General features: G+C 43.5%; 1 protein-coding gene across 1 annotated transcript in view; it reads right to left on the bottom strand.

The window, feature by feature from the left end:
- Positions 1-4410: 4410 nt before the first annotated feature.
- Positions 4411-17383, bottom strand: part of CHRM5 (cholinergic receptor muscarinic 5) — a 97474-nt gene continuing 84501 nt past the window's right edge. The window contains exon 2 of the mRNA XM_015452598.4: positions 4411-6838. Coding sequence (XP_015308084.3) covers positions 5164-6762 — 1599 coding nt within the window. The 5' untranslated portion in view covers positions 6763-6838 and the 3' untranslated portion in view covers positions 4411-5163. The remainder of the gene's footprint in view (positions 6839-17383) is intronic.

Here is a 17383-nt window from a genome sequence, read left to right as displayed (position 1 = left end):
ATTGTGATACTCTTGGTCCCCCAAAAACAATTAAACTGAATCTAATGAGGAAATATCAGATAGCCTCAAACTGATGAAATTATTTTTATTTACTTATTTTTCGAGGTGAAGTCTTGCTCTGTTGCCCAGGCTGGAGTGCAGTGGCATGATCTCAGCTCACTGCAACCTCTGCCTCCCAGGTTCAAGCAATTTTCCTGCCTCAGCCTCCCAAGCAGCTGGAATTACAGGCATACACCACCATGGCCGGCTAATTTTTGTATTTTTAGTAGAGACGGGGTTTCACCGTGTTAGCCAGGATGGTCTCGATCTCCCGACCTCGTGATCCGCCCGTCTCGGCCTCCCAAAGTGCTGGGATTACAGGCTTGAGCCATCGCGCCCAGCTGAAATTATTTTTAAAAATTGGACTGTAGGTGCTCTTTAAAAATGAGTATATCATGAAAGACAGAAAAGTTGTAGACAGATTAAATAAGTCTAAACATGACATGGCAACTAAATGCAATGTGTGATCTGGATTAGATATTGAGCTGGAAAATAAATTTTTATAATGAACATTTACTAGTTTTCCAAATAGAAAAACTAGGAAAATTTGAGTGTGGACTGTAGATTACATAATAACATTGTAACAATGTCAAATTTCCTGATATTTATATTTGTATTGAGGTTATGTAAAATCATCTTCTTCTTAAGAAATACACACTCTAAGGTCAGATGCGGTGGTTCATGCCTGCAATCCCAGCACTCTGCGAGGCCGATCTGGGGGACTGCCTGAGCCCAGGAGTTCAAGACTAGATTGAGCATCATGGTGAAACCCTGTCTCTACAAAAAGTAGAAAAAAAATTAGCTAGGCATGGTGGTGTGCGTCTGTAATCCCAGCTGCTGAGGTGGGATCACTTGAGTCTGGGAGGTCGAAGCTGCCACTCCAGCCTGGGTGACAGAGTGAGACCCTGTCTTGAAAAAAAAAAAAAAAAGAATGAAAAAAGGAATACACACTCAAGAAGTATTTAGTGGTAAACTGGCAAGATGTCTGCAACTTACTCTCAAATGGTTGAGAAAAAATGTGTGCGCACACACACACATAGAGAGCAGGCACAGATGTGGCAAAATGTTAAATGAGGAATGTGGGTGAAGGACATTAGGAGTCTTCTTATTACTCTCGCAAGTTTTCTGTACATTTTAAATGATTTCAAAAAAGTTTTGTTTTTAATTGCTTCTAGCTTCTTCTTTGACCATTAAACTTACTTCACTTCTTCCTCACACTCTCTATCTGGGGTCCTTACTGGGCAAGAGTTTACATTATCTTGAACTTTACCAGTAAAACGATATGAGGAAGATGGAAATTAGTATCACTTACAATGGGAATGAAGTGATTGGGGCACCAACTCTTTACGCAGTTGAAGAGGAAATGCTGCTGCCCCTTTTGGTGCAGTCTCCACTCGGTAAAGGACTGTGGTTTGAGGTCTGCCCCACCTCCCTTGTCCCAGAGGGAAGGGAAAGCATTTTACTCACAGATCTCTTGTTATCATTATTTAATCTTAGTTTGGTCATTGGTAACTTAGAGGAAAGGAGGAATCACAAAAGGTAGCAAGAAGGACGTGTATCCATACTGTGTATCAATCCCAACCTTCTTGAAAGGCCAGGCCATGCAAAGGTGTGTGGGACCCCAATATAGATGGATCTAATGAGTTACTCTGAAACAATTTTCTTCGTTAAATGCTCTGCACATAGTGGTTAAATGTCTTTAATATCTACAATAGTGCTAGTACAACACAGGAAAGCAGCCCAGTCCCCATATCCTTTGCTGTAATTCCAGTATTTACAGTAGACAACTGGAGATTCTAATCCAGAGGTTGGGGTACAGATTTCGCAATTACAAAGAGCTGGCGTCAGTATTGTCTTCAGAGGACATTCACCAAAGGAGCAAAGCAAAGGCTGAGAATATTGACAAAATGCGTTGTTTAACCAAAAATTGAATGGAAAACAGATTCCCTGACAAGCCATCAAATTCAGAGTTGCGGGGAAACAAGTTACAATGATAGCAAAGTAACAGCATCCAGTAGGTAACTAGCCAAAGTCATACACAGTTTACTATAGACAAAGACTGAAGACTGGGGGCATAGAAGGCCTAAGATCTCAAGTCAGGCCATGCGCCTCCCACCCACCCACCAGGTCCCTGTAGTTTACAATTGGGTCTGTTCATTCTGAGGACCCCACTAAAGCCCCTATTCTATAGAAGTCTAGATGTCCCTAGTAGTTTGGGATATTTTTTGTCTATGTCAAGAGGCATTGGTAGTCTGCAAAACTGGCTGCTTTCCAAAGCCAATGATAAAGAAAGAAGCATCGACCTCTCTCTCTCTCTCTTTTTTTTTCTTTTTTTTTTTTTTTAAGGCAGGGTCTTGCTCTGTCACCCAAGCTGGAGTGCAGTGGTGTGATCGTAGCGCACTGCAACCTCTAACTCCTGCAATCCTCCTGCTTCAGCCTCTGAAGTAGCTGGGTCTACAGGCACATACTACCATGCCCTGCTAATGCCCAGGTATTTAAAAATTTTTTTCATAGAGACGGGGTCTCCCTATGTTGCCAGGCTGGTCTTGAGCCCCTAGGCTGAAGCAGTCCTCTTGCCTCAGCCTCCCAAAGGGCTGGGATTACAGGTGTGAACCACCACACCCAGCAATACACTTCTTAATCAATTTCACAAAAGATGAACAAAAAGGGCCAAGTCCTAAGCAAGTGCAGAGCGTGTGAAGAGTACCCTCAGTGGCATCCCTTCCCGATTTGTGTTCTTTTGTTTAAATTAGCTTGTTTCACTCTCAACTGCGAATGGTGAATGCCCAACATGGGCTTAAGAGCCTATTCTCATGAAGGGATTTTCATCTTTGTCAGGAATCAAAGCCTTAAACGAAGACTCAACTGTTTATCTGGAGCTGGTAGAGCAGGTTTGCTCATGAAGTCACACCCAGTTGGCATCACAGAGGCCTGAAAGCCTCTGTGCTGGAGAACTGAGCCAATTACTATTCCCACCCAATTCCTGGCAGGTGTCAACCTGCCCTTTACAAAGTCTCAGCAGATGCACTGCTTACAAGATGTTTCATGTCAACGTAATCTTTATAGGGGACCAGTCCCATCCTGCCCGAGATTCTACTACCCTGAAGCCTCCCTGGGACATCCTGTGAGAGACTGATTATCCTCTTCAGTGGTAGGCTGAAGCTCTCCCATACTCAGGTACATTTCTAATTCCCAGGACAACTAAACCAGCTATTTTTCCATCCTCATAGCAAATGACACTGAAAAGGACCTGGCCTACACTAAGACACATGAAGTCTGGTGATTTTTAAATCCAGCTGCAGATGTAACCAACAAGTTAAATAATGTCTGACATGAGTGCTTCATCTTTAAAATCCTTGTTGTGCACCACACTACTGCTTCTTTGTGGACTTTTGTCCACAAAGGTCCTTTGATTCAGTTTGTTGATACACACTCAGAGATTTCAATTAAATGTGTGTGTTGTTTTTTTTTTTTTTTTTTGAGACGGAGTCTCGCTCTGTCACCCAGGCTGGAGTGCAGTGGCCGGATCTCAGCTCACTGCAAGCTCCGCCTCCCGGGTTCACGCCATTCTCCGGCCTCAGCCTCCCAAGTAGCTGGGACTACAGGCGCCCGCCACCACGCCCGGCTAGTTTTTTTGTATTTTAATAGAGACGGGGTTTCACCGTGTTTGCCAGGATGGTCTCGATCTCCTGACCTCGTGATCCGCCCATCTCGGCCTCCCAAAGTGCTGGGATTACAGGCTTGAGCCACCGCGCCCGGCCTAAATGTGGTTTTTAATAATCCTCATGCTGTCATGCATGTTAACTGTTTTATTTTCATGCATTACTATGACCTACACTTTGTTTTTAAAAATGAAGCTTTCAGATCATTTTCAGCTTCGTCGCACCCTCAAGTGTGCTTTTCTGGCCTTCTCATTTTTGACTGAATTTGGAGAGGAATGAAGAAGTCATTTTTAGGCCCTGATTTGAAGGACCTATCAAAAAAGAAAGTCTTTCCACCCCCACCCCACCCCGCAACCCCCTGCTTGGAGGCAGCCAGTTGACCTGCTTGTGTCTTGGTGTGAATTGGGGATCTGAACAAGGGAAACTGGAGGCTGCAAAAGGGCTCTGGAAGAAGTTCAAAAGCAAATTTGTTTTCCACATTTTGCTCAGATTTGCCCTGTGAAGAGATTAGAAAGCAAGATCTCTGAAAACAATATAAGAACCTTAATTCAATAGCCTGGAGAAAATCTTCAGCCAGTGAAGGGCTCTTACACAATTAGTCTTCCTAAGAACAGAGCATAAATCAATGGTTTCAAATGGGCACAAAATAGAATGCAAAATATATATTTTTTTAGATAAAAGAAAAAATTTCCACTGGCAAAAACTAGAATAACTGACTATGGAGACTTTATTAGCAGAATAGAGGCCCCTTTAAAGGACTGGGTATGACCAGGTTTCAGTCCTTCCAGACGCTGGATTCTGAGAGGAAGGATGGTTCCCTGGAGATCAGCATGGGTTCAGTGAGTACGAGGAATTGGCATTGGATATGAAAGGGAAGAGCAAGACCTTCACTCAGATGTAGGGACAGGAAAACAAACCACAGTATAGACCACATAATAGCTGCATTATAGATAGTGATCAGTTTATGACGATACATATTCTTAGAAGCCAGTCTTGTTAACAAGTGACACTGATGTACATTCTCCCGGTTCTCACTGGCACAAGACAGCTTCATAGACACATACATACTGCACAAAATTCTATGACAGGTTTCCACAGGAAAAGGTTTCCACCTGGTCTCTGCTATTTCCTACAGAAGGGACAAAAGTTCCCTGAGTCACTGTTCACTGTTACCCAGTGTGCTTCCTCCTGTGAAGGGCCATGAGCCTATCTCTTTACTTCATTGGCAAACTCCAGTGGCATCAAATGGCCTTGGTCATAGACAAGAGTCATTTAATACGACAGCAATTGCTGCAGCTGTGACCCCTTCCATTTGGCAACAGACCTTGAGCCTTTACAAATATCTTCAAGGACTCAAAATGAGATGTTTTCTTTTTGAAAATATACAAACCAGAATCAGCTTGCTCTTCCTCAGAGGATGTTGACTGTGGTCACTGTTCTTTTGAGAGGAGTCGTTAACTTTTCAGGGTAGCTTGCTGTTCCCCTGCCAGTACAACTTCTCTTCCACTTTTTTCTTTTTCCATCGGCAGAGAAGCAGCATCTTAAAGGTCTTCCTGAAGGTTCTGTTGCAGAGGGCATAGCAGATGGGGTTGACAGTGCTATTGACATAGCACAACCAGTAGCCCAAGTGCCACAGGGTGACTGGGACACACTTGTCACAGAAGGTAGAAACCAGGACCATGATGTTATACGGGGTCCATGTGATGATGAAGGCCAGGAGAATGGCACTCAGTGTCTGGGCTGCTTTCCTCTCTTTGACTAGGACCATTCTCTTTCGTTTGGTCATTTGATGGCTGGGGTTGGGATTGAGGCCTTTCGTTGAAGGCTCCTTGGCCACTGGGAAGGAGCAGGGCATGATTTTCACCTTGTGACAGCCGTTGTTGTTCTCCTGGGTCCCGTCAGCTTTTACCACCAATCGGAACTTATAGGCCACACATTTCTGACTCTTGGGTCTATGAGCAGCTGCTGGAGACAGAAAGTAGTTTGGGGTGTCAGAGTCATGTTTTTCAGTTTGAGCTTTCACAAAAGTTTCCTCAGCGTCTTCAGAACTGAATTCTTCCCCTGGGCTTTCCTTACCCCGACTCTTGTAGACCACTTGGAGGACAGGGTCAGTGGCGGGCTTGTCCTCATCCTCTGAGGAAGGGTAACTGCTACAGGTGGTGAGCTGCTCAGCTTTGGCCTGGTTGGTGCTTGGGTCAGTGGCTTGGGATGGCTTCCCACTGGTGGAGGCGCTCCTGCGGGAGGATGACCAGGAGGTCTGGTTCCTTTCCCTCTGGGCCAGGGTGGGTCGAGGACAGCGCAAGCAAGATCTGAACAGAGCCCTATGAGCTGGCTTTCTCTTCTCAGCTTCGGTCACAGAGTCAGAACCCTGGAGGTCAGCCAGGTCCTTGGTTCGCTTCTCTGTTTCCCGGTAGATTCGACAGTAGAGGATGGTCATGACAGAAACAGGGATGTAGAAAGCAGCAATGGCAGTGCCAAAAGTGATGGTGGGCTCTGAGAGAAACTGGATCTGGCACTCATCCAGTGGAACTGTCCGCTTCCCAACCAAGTACTGCCAGCAGAGGATTGCTGGGGCCCAGAGGATGAAGGAGATCAGCCAGGCCAAGCCAATCATGACGCCAGCCCTTTTCGGAGTACGCTTGGCCCGATACGTCAAGGGTCTTGTGATGGAAAAGTAACGGTCAAAACTGATCACCAGAAGGTTCATGACAGAAGCGTTGCTGGCCACGTAGTCCAGTGCAAGCCAAAGGTCACAAGCCAGACTCCCAAGAGCCCAGCGTCCCATGAGGATGTAGGTGGTGTAGAGGTTCATGGAGAAGATCCCAATGATGAGATCTGCACAGGCTAAGCTGAGCAGGTAATAGTTGTTAACTGTCTTGAGCTGGCTGTTGACTTTGAAGGAGATCATGACCAAGACATTGCCCACAATAGTGATCAGGCTTACCACAGCAGTCACTGCTGCAATGCTGATGACTTCCCACAACCTGTGGCGTTCCAAAGGCTGGTGATATACTGGGGTGCCATTGACGGTGGTTGCATTGTGGTAAGAGTCCCCTTCCATCCTGGTGCAAAATTTTTATATTAGAATAGTCTTAGGTTCTAGGCTGTTCTCGATTTCAGCTCTTGTTGGCCAGCATCTGGAAGAGAGGGAAACACATGAGCTCCGCACAGCAGCATGACTTTCTTGTCCATTCATTGTTTATAGTTTCTAACAATATTAAACGTGGCTGCACACATATTCAGAGCAAGATGCTGGGTAAAGTTTGATCACCCATTTTTAATGGCATCTTTTGCTGCCATTAATGGCAGCTTTTGCTGCTAATGGCCTAGTGCCCTTCTTCTGCGTGAGGCTGCTGCCCTCTTGTGGCAATTTTAAAAAGGGCTGGGAAGACGAGGAGGGTGAAGGGAAAGGAAAAATAAAAGGATTGTTGAGAAGCAGTAAAGAGGGGAAAGCAGGGATGTTAAATCACCTTAGATTGCAGTGGCCGTAAGGGCAGAGACCTTATTTTTTTTAAGATTCTGGTGATAAATACCTAAATTGTCATGCACTGGGGAAAAAGTGGTATCTATTCTATAGTCCCAGTCTCCATTATTAAACATTACTGAGGTGCTGTTGTGAGCCAAGACCATATTATACCACTTCTTTTTGCCCTAATGCACAAACTGCAAGTGCATGCCTGGTTTTCATCTAGGGGATTTGACATTTGCCCCAGCTGCTGAAGATAAGGACCTTCTCTCTGTTCCTGGACTATTTGCAATATCATAGAATTGTTTTAGGTTATCTTTTTTCTGATTGTAGAGTAATATATTCCTCATAAAAGTTTGAACAATGTCAAAATGTAAATCTTAGAAAGCAAAAGTCTCTTCTAATTCCATCTTGCAGAGGTAATCAATGCTAACAGTTTAGTGTATATTTTGGCATTTTCCCATATGCATATACTAATAAATAAATATTTAAATACAATTGCCCCTATGCATATACTAATACTTTTACCATTTACAATTTGAATTTTGTTTTTAACTTAACAAATGAATTATCACGGACAGCTTTTGTATCAGTACATCGAGAGCTATCACTTTCATTGTACATTATTCCACTTAATGGATGTACTATATTTAATTAGCCCTCTGTTGACAAATTTTAACTTTTAAAACTAAAAGGAAATTTTCCTTTTGTAGATTAAAAAAATCTATGTACATGATAAAGATTTCAGTGGGTACCAAAGTATAAATGGCAGGAATTAGGTCTCCCTCCCACCTCTGACCTCCAAGCTTGCAAGCCCCCCTTTTCAGAGGTAATCACTGCTACCATTTATTTTTCCTTCTAGAGATACATGTGCATACAACGTATATTTGATGATATATAACAAATACCACCTTGACATGATAATGGGCGGTAAAAGGAAAAAAAAATCTTTTTTTTTTTTTTTTCCGGAGGGGGACGGAGTCTTGCTCTGTTGCCCAGGCTAGAGTACAGTGGCGCTATCTTGGCTCACTGCAAGCTCTGCCTCCCGAGTTCACGCCATTCTCTTGCCTCAGCCTCCAGAGTAGCTGGGACTACAGGTGCCCACCACCACGCCCGGCTGAGTCTTGCTCTTGTCGCCCAGGCTGAAGTGTAGTGGTGCCATCTTGGCTCACTGCAACCTCCACCCCTCGGGTTCAAGCAATTCTCCTGCCTCAGCCTCCTGAGTAGCTGGGATTACAGGTGCCCGCCACCATGCCCGGCTAATTTTTGTACTTTGTAGTAGAGATGAGGTTTCACCATGTTGGCCAGGCTGGTCTCGAACTCCCGACCTCAGGTGATCTGCCCGCCTCAGCCTCCCAAAGTTCTGGGATTATAGGCGTGAGCCACCGTGCCCAGTGAAAATCTTTTTGTTGACCCTTAAAATACCCCATGTGGGCAATTTTGTTTAATGGGGTATTTCTGCTCTACCAAAAGTCTTGACACTTTTTTGATAACAGTAACTGACATAAAGATGACAAATTTGTGAAGGGCTACAGTTTTCTTGGCTTTGCTTTATATTTCCAGCTGTAATTTTGGGTGTTTTCGTAACACCTCAAATTCAACATGGAATCCAGTTGATGATATTGTCTTGCACCGGAAACCAGCTTCTCCCATCTTCCCAATCTTGCTTGCTTCTTCACCTCCTGAACACATGCAGTCTCACTGACCCACGAAGGCCCCTCTTTTTGGTCCCTCTCCATTCCTGATGCTCCATCTGCTACCTTCTACCTCTAACACCTTGGCGTTGTCAACATTCTTCAAGCTGTTAAAGCAAATTCTAAGGTTGCCAGGTCATTAGGTAGAGATTCCCTGGCATCTGAAAAAACCAAAGTTACTCTACACTCTACAATTCTCTGTGCAAATGTCTTCACAGATGGTCTTCCAATGGTCAGATCTAAGCCACACAGTGCCAAAAAGGGCCTGTGGAAGTCCCTTTCTCCTTTATTCTTTCTTTTCTTCCTTCCTTTCCTGCCCCCCTCATATTTGAATGTTTACTATGGGACAGACTCTAATGCTGGTGATACCACGGAACAGGCCAGTGTCTCTGCTCTTAAGACACTAGTTGGGAATGTGGATAAATAAGCAGATAGAAATCGCAGGCGTGCAGCAGGCCATAGGCACACCTGTGAAGGACCTCCAACCTCGTTGAGTGGACATGGGAAGCACTTCCTGAGGAAGAGACCTAAGGGACCAGACTTGAAGAATGAATCACCAATAGCTGGACAAACGGTGGGTGGAGGCTGGGGATGGTAGTGCCAGAATGTTTCAGACAGGGAAGGGAGGAGCTTGTTTGTCAGCCCAGAGGCAAAAGAGGAGGAATGGAAAGACACAAGGTAGCTGGAGCCAAAGAAACCTGAGAAGTGAAAGGTGAAACTGGAGAGGCTGGCAGGAGAAGGAGGTGCAGGAGAGGACCTGAGAGAAAAGTCAGTTTTCTGGAAGAGCTGTGTCAGCTACTTGCAGACTCCCCATCTACTCTGAAGGTAGTCCCAACATCCAGGTGTTGAGGAACATTAGTCTGGAGAGAAGTAGTAAAATGATCTGACGGCTTGCTGAATTTCTCTAATCAATTCTTCAAAATAGGAATACATAGTGTTTTGGAAGGATTTAATTTTTCCATTTAATTTTATTATCAGGTGGTAAGCAATTTACGGAAGGTTCTGGGAATTTGGACGGGCACGTACTCCTTTGGACGCATGTATAACCTGGGTACTTCTTTTTCTTCTGTTTACTCATTAAAAAAAATAAGGAGGCCGGGCACGGTGGCTCACGCCTGTAATCCCAACACTTTGGGAGGTCGAGGCAGGTGGATCGCCTGAGGTCAGGAATTCGAGACCAGCCTGGCCAACATGGTGAAGCCCCGTCTCTACTAAAAATGCAAAAGTTAGCTGGGCATGGTGGTGTGTGCCTGTAATCTTAGCTACTTGGGAGGCTGAGGCAGGAGAATCACTTGAACTTGGGAGGTGGAGGTTGCAGTGAGCCAAGATCTTGCCACTGCACTCCAGCCTGGGCGACAGAGTGAGACTCCTTTTCAAAAAAAAAAAAATTAAGAAAAAAAGGAAATTGGACTATAGAAACTAACATACCTACATTTCTATGACTTTGTATATTATATTGTGTCAAAAAACAAAATTGAAACAAATGTAAAGATCTCAGTTGGTCTTATTTGTGATTCCAGAATCAGGCAATTCTTCATTTTGTGAAATAAATGTTCTGATGAGCTGACCAGAAGAATTTGGCTTTATAGGCAGAGAAGGCCTGAAGAAAGCAGAAGCAAAGAACAAGGAGTGTATGAGTTACTTCCAGACAGAACAACAGAAAATAACTGGTTAGTTAATATCAGGTTACTTCAGGCTACGTGTGTGTGTGTGTGTGTGTGTGTGTGTGTGTGTGTGTATTAGAATTAAAGCAGAGAGAACTTCCTTATCATGCTGATTGAAGATTTGCAGTGGCCTGTTTGGGAAATTGGCTCTCTCTCTCTCTCTGCTGATTTCTCAGGTCAAATAACAACTTAGTTTAGGTTTGCCTGGGTGGCTCCATTTTGATTTTTATTCTGGGTTGTTCGAGCCTAGTTCAAGAGCTTAGTCCGAAACAATGACCTCCTATAATTTTTTATTTATCAATCGTGTGATGGTTAATTTTATGTGTCCACTTGGCTAGGCTACAGTACCCAGTTATTTTGTCAAACACCAGTCTAGATATTGCTGTGAAGGTTGAAAATACCTTCACAGTTATGATCAATACTGAAATCAGTGGAATTTAAGTAAAGAAGATTACCCACCATAATGCGGGTAGGCCTCATCCGATCATTTGAAGGCCTTAAGGGAAGACGGTGCCGAATGAAAAGAGCAAGGAATTCTGTCACCAAACTGCCTTAGAACTCAAGACAGCCCATCAATTCCTGTTGGATTTTCCAACTTGCCTACAGATTTCAGACTTGCTAGCCCCTACGATCATGTCACCCAATCCTTTAAAATAAAAATAAATCTCTCTCTCTCTCTGATAAATGGAATAGGCTCTTTGCTAAAAGGGAAAAGAAAGTAATTTACAGTGGTAACATCACCTCACCATCATATAACAATTTGGCATTGGTCAGCTTCAGATTAAAAACCTAGTTCCATTACTTACTCTATGACATTAATTAATTAATTAGAAACAAGGTCTTGCTCTATCACTCAGGCTGGAGAACAGTGTCACCATCATAGCTCACTGAAGCTGGAACCCCTGGCCTCAAGCTATCCTCCTGCCTCAGCCTCCCATGTAGCTGGGACTACAGGTGTGGGCCACAACATATGGCTCCAACTTGCTGTGTGACTTTGGACACATGACTTAACCTGAGTCTCAGATTTTAAACTTTGAGGTGGGGATAAAAAGAGTCCTTACCTCATAGGATTGTTTTAAGTATTAAATGAGATAATCCATTTTGTATTTAACCAGTGACTGACACAGGGGAATGTTCACTACAAAGTAGCAATCCAGCAACAAGAGCATCAAAATGACTATTCCGGCCGGGCGTGGTGGCTCACACCTGTAATCCCAGCACTTTGGGAGGCTGAGGTGGGTGGATCACGAGGTCAAGAGATCAAGACCATCCTGGCCAACATGGTGAAACCCCGTCTCTACTACAAAAAAAAAAAAAAATTAGCTGGGCATGGTGGCATGTGCCTATAGTTCCAGCTGCTCGGGATGCTGAGGCAGGAGAATCGCTTGAACCTGGGAAGCAGAGGTTGCAGTGAGTCGCGATCATACCACTGCAATCCAGCCTGGCAACAGAGCAAGACTCCATCTGAAAAAAAAAAAGACTCTTCTCCTGGTGGGAATGAGCCTGAGGCATGGTTATTAAGGGACAGGGTAAAATAATGAGGCAATATTTTCATTAATAAGGCAATATTTTCATGACCACAAACTGGCTCTTTTAGATGCTTCATGGTGCTAACGCTGGATTGCAGTGGTGTGATCATAGTTCATTGCAACCTCAATCTCTTGGGCTCAAGGGATCCTCCTGCCTTAGTCTCCTGAGTGACTGGGACTACAGGTGTGTGCCACAATCCCCAGCTAATTTTTTTCTGGTTTCATTTTGCTTTGAGATAGGGTCTCTCCGTGTTGCTCAGGCTGGCCTTGAACTCCTGGCCTCAAGTGATCTGCCTGCCTTGACCTTCCAAAATGCTGGGATTATACCACACCTGGCCCTTCCTCTTTAGTTTTTTTAGTTGGAGCTCTGCCTCTAGGGGCATAACAAACTGCTCCTAGTTATTCAAGCAGAACAACCTTGAGGAGAGCCAAGGCTAACCCAGTCTTCCTCAGAGTCTGCTCAAAGTCTAGGACTACTTCAAATGCTTGATTGAAAAGGTTTCATGATCTGATAGATTGAGAATGTAGTATGTAGAGCGCTTAGAGATTCAGAAGACACATTAGCCTAGTGAAAGCTGGGAGGTTCTGCAGTAGAGAACATTCTTAATTTGGCTTAACACAGAGGTGGCTTAGCTTACCTAACCTTTCTCAGAGGAATGTCTGCTAATATCCTGTGGAATCCATGAATCACATTTGGGAAATGCATTTTAGTAAACACAATGAACTAGGAGTATGGAGTAGGAGTTCTAATTTCGCTAAAATCTTGTGATTTGAGACAAGCCATGTATTCTCTCTGGGCCCCAGTTTTTCCATATATGGAATTAAGAGACTGGAATTAATGGTTTATCCTTTAAAATGCTTTCAGGCTCTTATAGGCTCACAGTAGAAAACATTGGAAACGGTATTAATTTTAGCTGTCAACTTTCCTCTATTCTTAATTAGGGAAATGGCAGTTATTAGTTGCCTTGGAGTTAGTGTAGTGAAAACAGCCCTCAACATATTTTGAATTCTTGGCTTTCTCATCTGTTAAACACGTATAACAATACCTGCTTAGGCTGGGTGTGGTGGCTCACACATGTAATCTCAGCACTTTGGGAGGCTGAGGTGGGCAGATCACCTGAGGTCACCAGGATTTTATAATCAGTGTGTCTCAAAATGTAGTATGCATACAAATTACCTGGATAATCTCGTTAAATTGTAGAAGGATGGGGCTTGCATTTCCACAATTTATTTATTTATATTTATTTATTTATTTATTTTCTTGAGATGGAGTCTCACTGTGTCACCCAGGCTGGAGTGCAGTGGCACGATCTCGGCTCACTGCAAGCTCCGCCTCCCGGGTTCACACCATTCTCCTGCCTCAGCCTCCCGAGTAGCTGGGACTACAGGCACCCGCCACCATGCCTGGCTTATTTTTTGTATTTTTAGTAGAGATGGGGTTTCACCAAGTTAGCCAGGATGGTCTTGATCTCTTGACCTCGTGAACCGCCCACCTCAGCCTCCCAAAGTACTGGGATTAGAGGCATGAGCCACCGCGCCTGGCCTGTATTTATTTTTTTGAGACAGTGTTTCACTCTGTTGCCCAGGCTGGAGTGCAGTGGCACGATCCCGGCTCACTGTAACCTGTTCCTCACAGGTTCAGGAGATTCTCCTGCCTCAGCCTCCTGAGTAGCTGGGACTATAGGTGCACATCACCACACCAAGATAATTATAATTTTTTGTATTTTTAGTAATAATGGGGTTTAATCATGTTGGCCAGGCTGGTCTCAAACTCCTGGCCCCAAGTGATCCACTCACCTCGGCCTCCAAAATGCTGAGATTACAGGTGTGAGCTACTGGGCCTGGCCTCATTTATTTACCTTTTTTTTTTTTTTGAGATAGAGTTTCACTCTTTTCGCCCAGGCTGGAGTGCAATGGCGTGACCTTGGCTCACCACAATCTACACTTCCCAGGTTCAAGTGATTCTCCTGCCTCAGCCTCCTGAGTAGCTGGGATTACAGGCATGTGACACCACGCCCGGCTAATTTTGTATTTTTAGTAGAGACAGGGTTTCTCCATGTTGGTCAGGCTGGTCTCGAACTCCTGACTTCAGGTGATCTGCCTGCCTCAGCCTCCCAAAGTGCTGGGATTACAGGCGTGAGCCACTGTACCTGGCTTATTTATTTTTAAGATGTTTTAAAATTGTTTTCAAGCAACCATTTGTTCCTTTTTTTCCCAACATTTATCTTAAGTCCAGGGATACATGTGCAGGAGGTGCAGGTTTGTTACATAGGTAAACGTGTGCCAGGTGGTTTGCTGTACAGTTCATCCCATTATCTAGGTATTAAGCCCAACATCTATTACCTATTCTTCTTGATGTTCTCCCTCCTCCCACCCCCATCCCCACAGGCTCCAGTGTATGTGGTTTCCCTGGATGTGTCCATGTGTTCTCTCATCATTCAGCTCTTACTTATAAGTGAGAACATGCGGTGTTTAGTTTTTGTTCCTGTGTTAGTTTGCTGAGGATAACAGCTTTCAACTCCATCTATGTCCCTGCAGAGGACATAATCTCATTCCTTTTTATGGCTGCATAGTATTCCATGGTGTATACGTACCACATTTTTTTATCCAGTCTAATGTTGATGGGCATTTAGGTTGATTCCATGTCTTTGCTATTGTGGATAGAGCTGCAATGAACATACACGTGCATGTATCTTTATAATAGAATGAGTTATATTCCCTTGGGTATATACCCAGTAATGAGATTACTAGGTCAAATGGTTTGTCTGCCTCTAGGTCTTTGAGGAATTGCCACACAGTATTCCACAATGGTTGAACTAATTTACACTCCCACTAGCTTTTCAATATGAGCATTTAGTGCTATAAATTTCCCTCTTAACAAAGCTTTAGCTGCATCCCAGAAATTCTTGTACTTTGTCCCTTTGTTTCAGTTTCAAAGAACTTCTTGATTTCTGTCTTAATTTCATTATTTGCCTAAGAGTCATTCAGGAGTAGGTTGTTCAGTTTCCATGTAGTTGTGTGGTTGTGACTGAATTTCTTAATCTTGAGTTTTAATTTGATTGCACTGTGGTCTGAGAGACTGTTATTATTTCAGTTCTTTTGTATTTGCTGAGGAGTGTTTTACTTCTGATTATGTAATCAGTTTTAGAGTAAGTTCTGTGAGTGATGAGAAGAATGTTTATTCTGTTGTTTTGGGGTGGAGAGTTCTGTAAATATCTATCAGGTCCACTTCATTCAGAACTGAGTTCAGGTCCTGAATATCATTGTTAATTTTCTCTCTCAATGATCTGTCTAATATAGTTGGTGGGGTATTAAAGTCTCCCACTATTATTGTTTGGGAATCTAAGTCTCTTTGTAGGTCTCTAAGAACTTGTTTTATGAATCTGGGTGCTCCTGTTTTGGGTGCATATATATTTAGGATAGTTAGCTCTTCTTGTTGAATTGAACACTTTACCATTATGTAATGCCCTTCTTTCTCGTTTTTGATCTTGTTGGTTTAAAGTCTGTTTTGTCAGAAACTAGGATGGCAACCCCTACTTTTTTCTGTTTTCCATTTGTGTGGTAAAATTTTCTCCATCCCTTTATTTTGAGCCTATGTGTGTCTTCACATATGAGATGAGTCTCTTGAAGACAGCATACTGATGGGTCTTGGCACTTTATCCAGCTTGTCATTCTGTGTCTTTTAATTGGGGCATTTAGCCTATTTATGTTTAAGGTTAGTATGGTTATGTGTGAATTCGATCCTGTCATCATGATGCTAGCTAGTTATTTTGCAGACATTTTTATGTGGTTGCTTCATAATGTCATTGGTCTGTGTACTTCAGTGTGTTTTTGTAGTGTCTGGTTTTCCTTTCCATATTTCCATATTTAGTGCTTAATATGGAAGCTTCAGGAGCTCTTGCAAGGCAGGTCTGATGGTGACAAATTCCCTCAGCATTTGCTTGTCTGCAAAGGATCTTATTTCTCCTTCACTTATAAAGCTTAGTTTGGCTGGATCTGAAATTCTGGTCTGGACATTCTTTTCTTTAAGAATGTTGAGGCCAGGCACAGTGGCTCACACCTGTAATCCCAGCACTTTGGGAGGCCGAGGTGGGTAGATCACCTGAGGTCAGGAGTTCAAGACAAACCTGACCAACAAGGTGAAACTCCATCTCTACTAAAAATACAAAAATTAGCTGGGTGTGATGGCAGGTGCCTGTAGCCCTGTAGTCCCAGCTACTCGGGAGGCTGAGAGGAGAAAATTGCTTGAACCCAGGAGGCAGAGGTTGCAGTGAGCTGAGATCGTGCCACTGCACTCCAGCCTGGGTGATGGAGTGAGACCCTGTCTCAAAAAAAAAAAAAAAAAAAAAAAAGAATGTTGATTATTGGTCCCAATCTCTTCTGGTTTATAGGATTTCCACTGAGAGGCCTACTGTTAGTCTCGTGGGGTTCCTTTTGTAGGTGACCTGGCCCTTCTCTCTGGCTGCCCTTAACATTTTTTCTTTCATTTCAACCTTGGAGAATCTGATGTGTGTTTTGGGGTTGGTCTTCTTGTGGAGTATCTTACTGGAGTTCTCTGCATTTTTTCAATTTCAACGTTGGTCTACCTTGCTAGGCTGGGGAAATTCTCCTAAATGATATCCTGAAGTATGTTTTCCAGCTCGGTTCTATTCTCCCCATCTCTTTCAGGTACCCCAATCAGCCATAGGTTTGGCTTTACATAATCCCATATTTCTCAGAGGTTTGCTCATTCCTTTTCATTCTTTTCTCCTCTATTCTTGTATGCCTGTCTTACTTCAGAAAGATAGTCTTCAAACTCTGAGATTCTTTTCTCCACTGGTCTATTCTGCTATTGATACTTGTGATTGCATTGTAAAGTTCTCATAGTGTGTTTTTCAGCTCCATCAGGTCTGTTATGTTCCTCTCTAAACTGGCTACTCTGGCTGTCAGCTCCTGCATTGTTTTACCATGATTCATAGCTTCCTTGCATTGGGTTACAACATGGTCCTTTAGCTCAGCAAAGTTTGTTATTACCGACTTTCAGAAGCCTAGTTCTGTCAATTCAGCCATCCTAGCCTCAGCCCAGTTTTGTGCCCTTGCTGGAGAGGTGTGCAGTCATTTGGAGGAGGAGAAGCACTCTGTCTTTTTGAGTTTTCAGCATTTTTGTGTTCAATCTGTCTCATCTTTATGGGCTTATCTACCTTTGATCTTTGAGGTTGCTGACCTTGAAATAGGTTTCTGTGGGGTCTTTTTTGTTGATGTTGTTGTTGTTTTCTGTTTGTTTGTTTTTCTTTTAACAGTCAGACAACTCTTCCATAGGGTTGCTGCAGTTTGCTGTGGGTCCACTCCA

This window comes from Macaca fascicularis, chromosome 7, assembly GCF_037993035.2.
Source record: "Macaca fascicularis isolate 582-1 chromosome 7, T2T-MFA8v1.1".
Classification (NCBI taxonomy): domain Eukaryota; kingdom Metazoa; phylum Chordata; class Mammalia; order Primates; family Cercopithecidae; genus Macaca; species Macaca fascicularis.
Note: the sequence above shows the minus strand (reverse complement) of the source record. Positions and strands in the feature narration are given on the sequence as shown.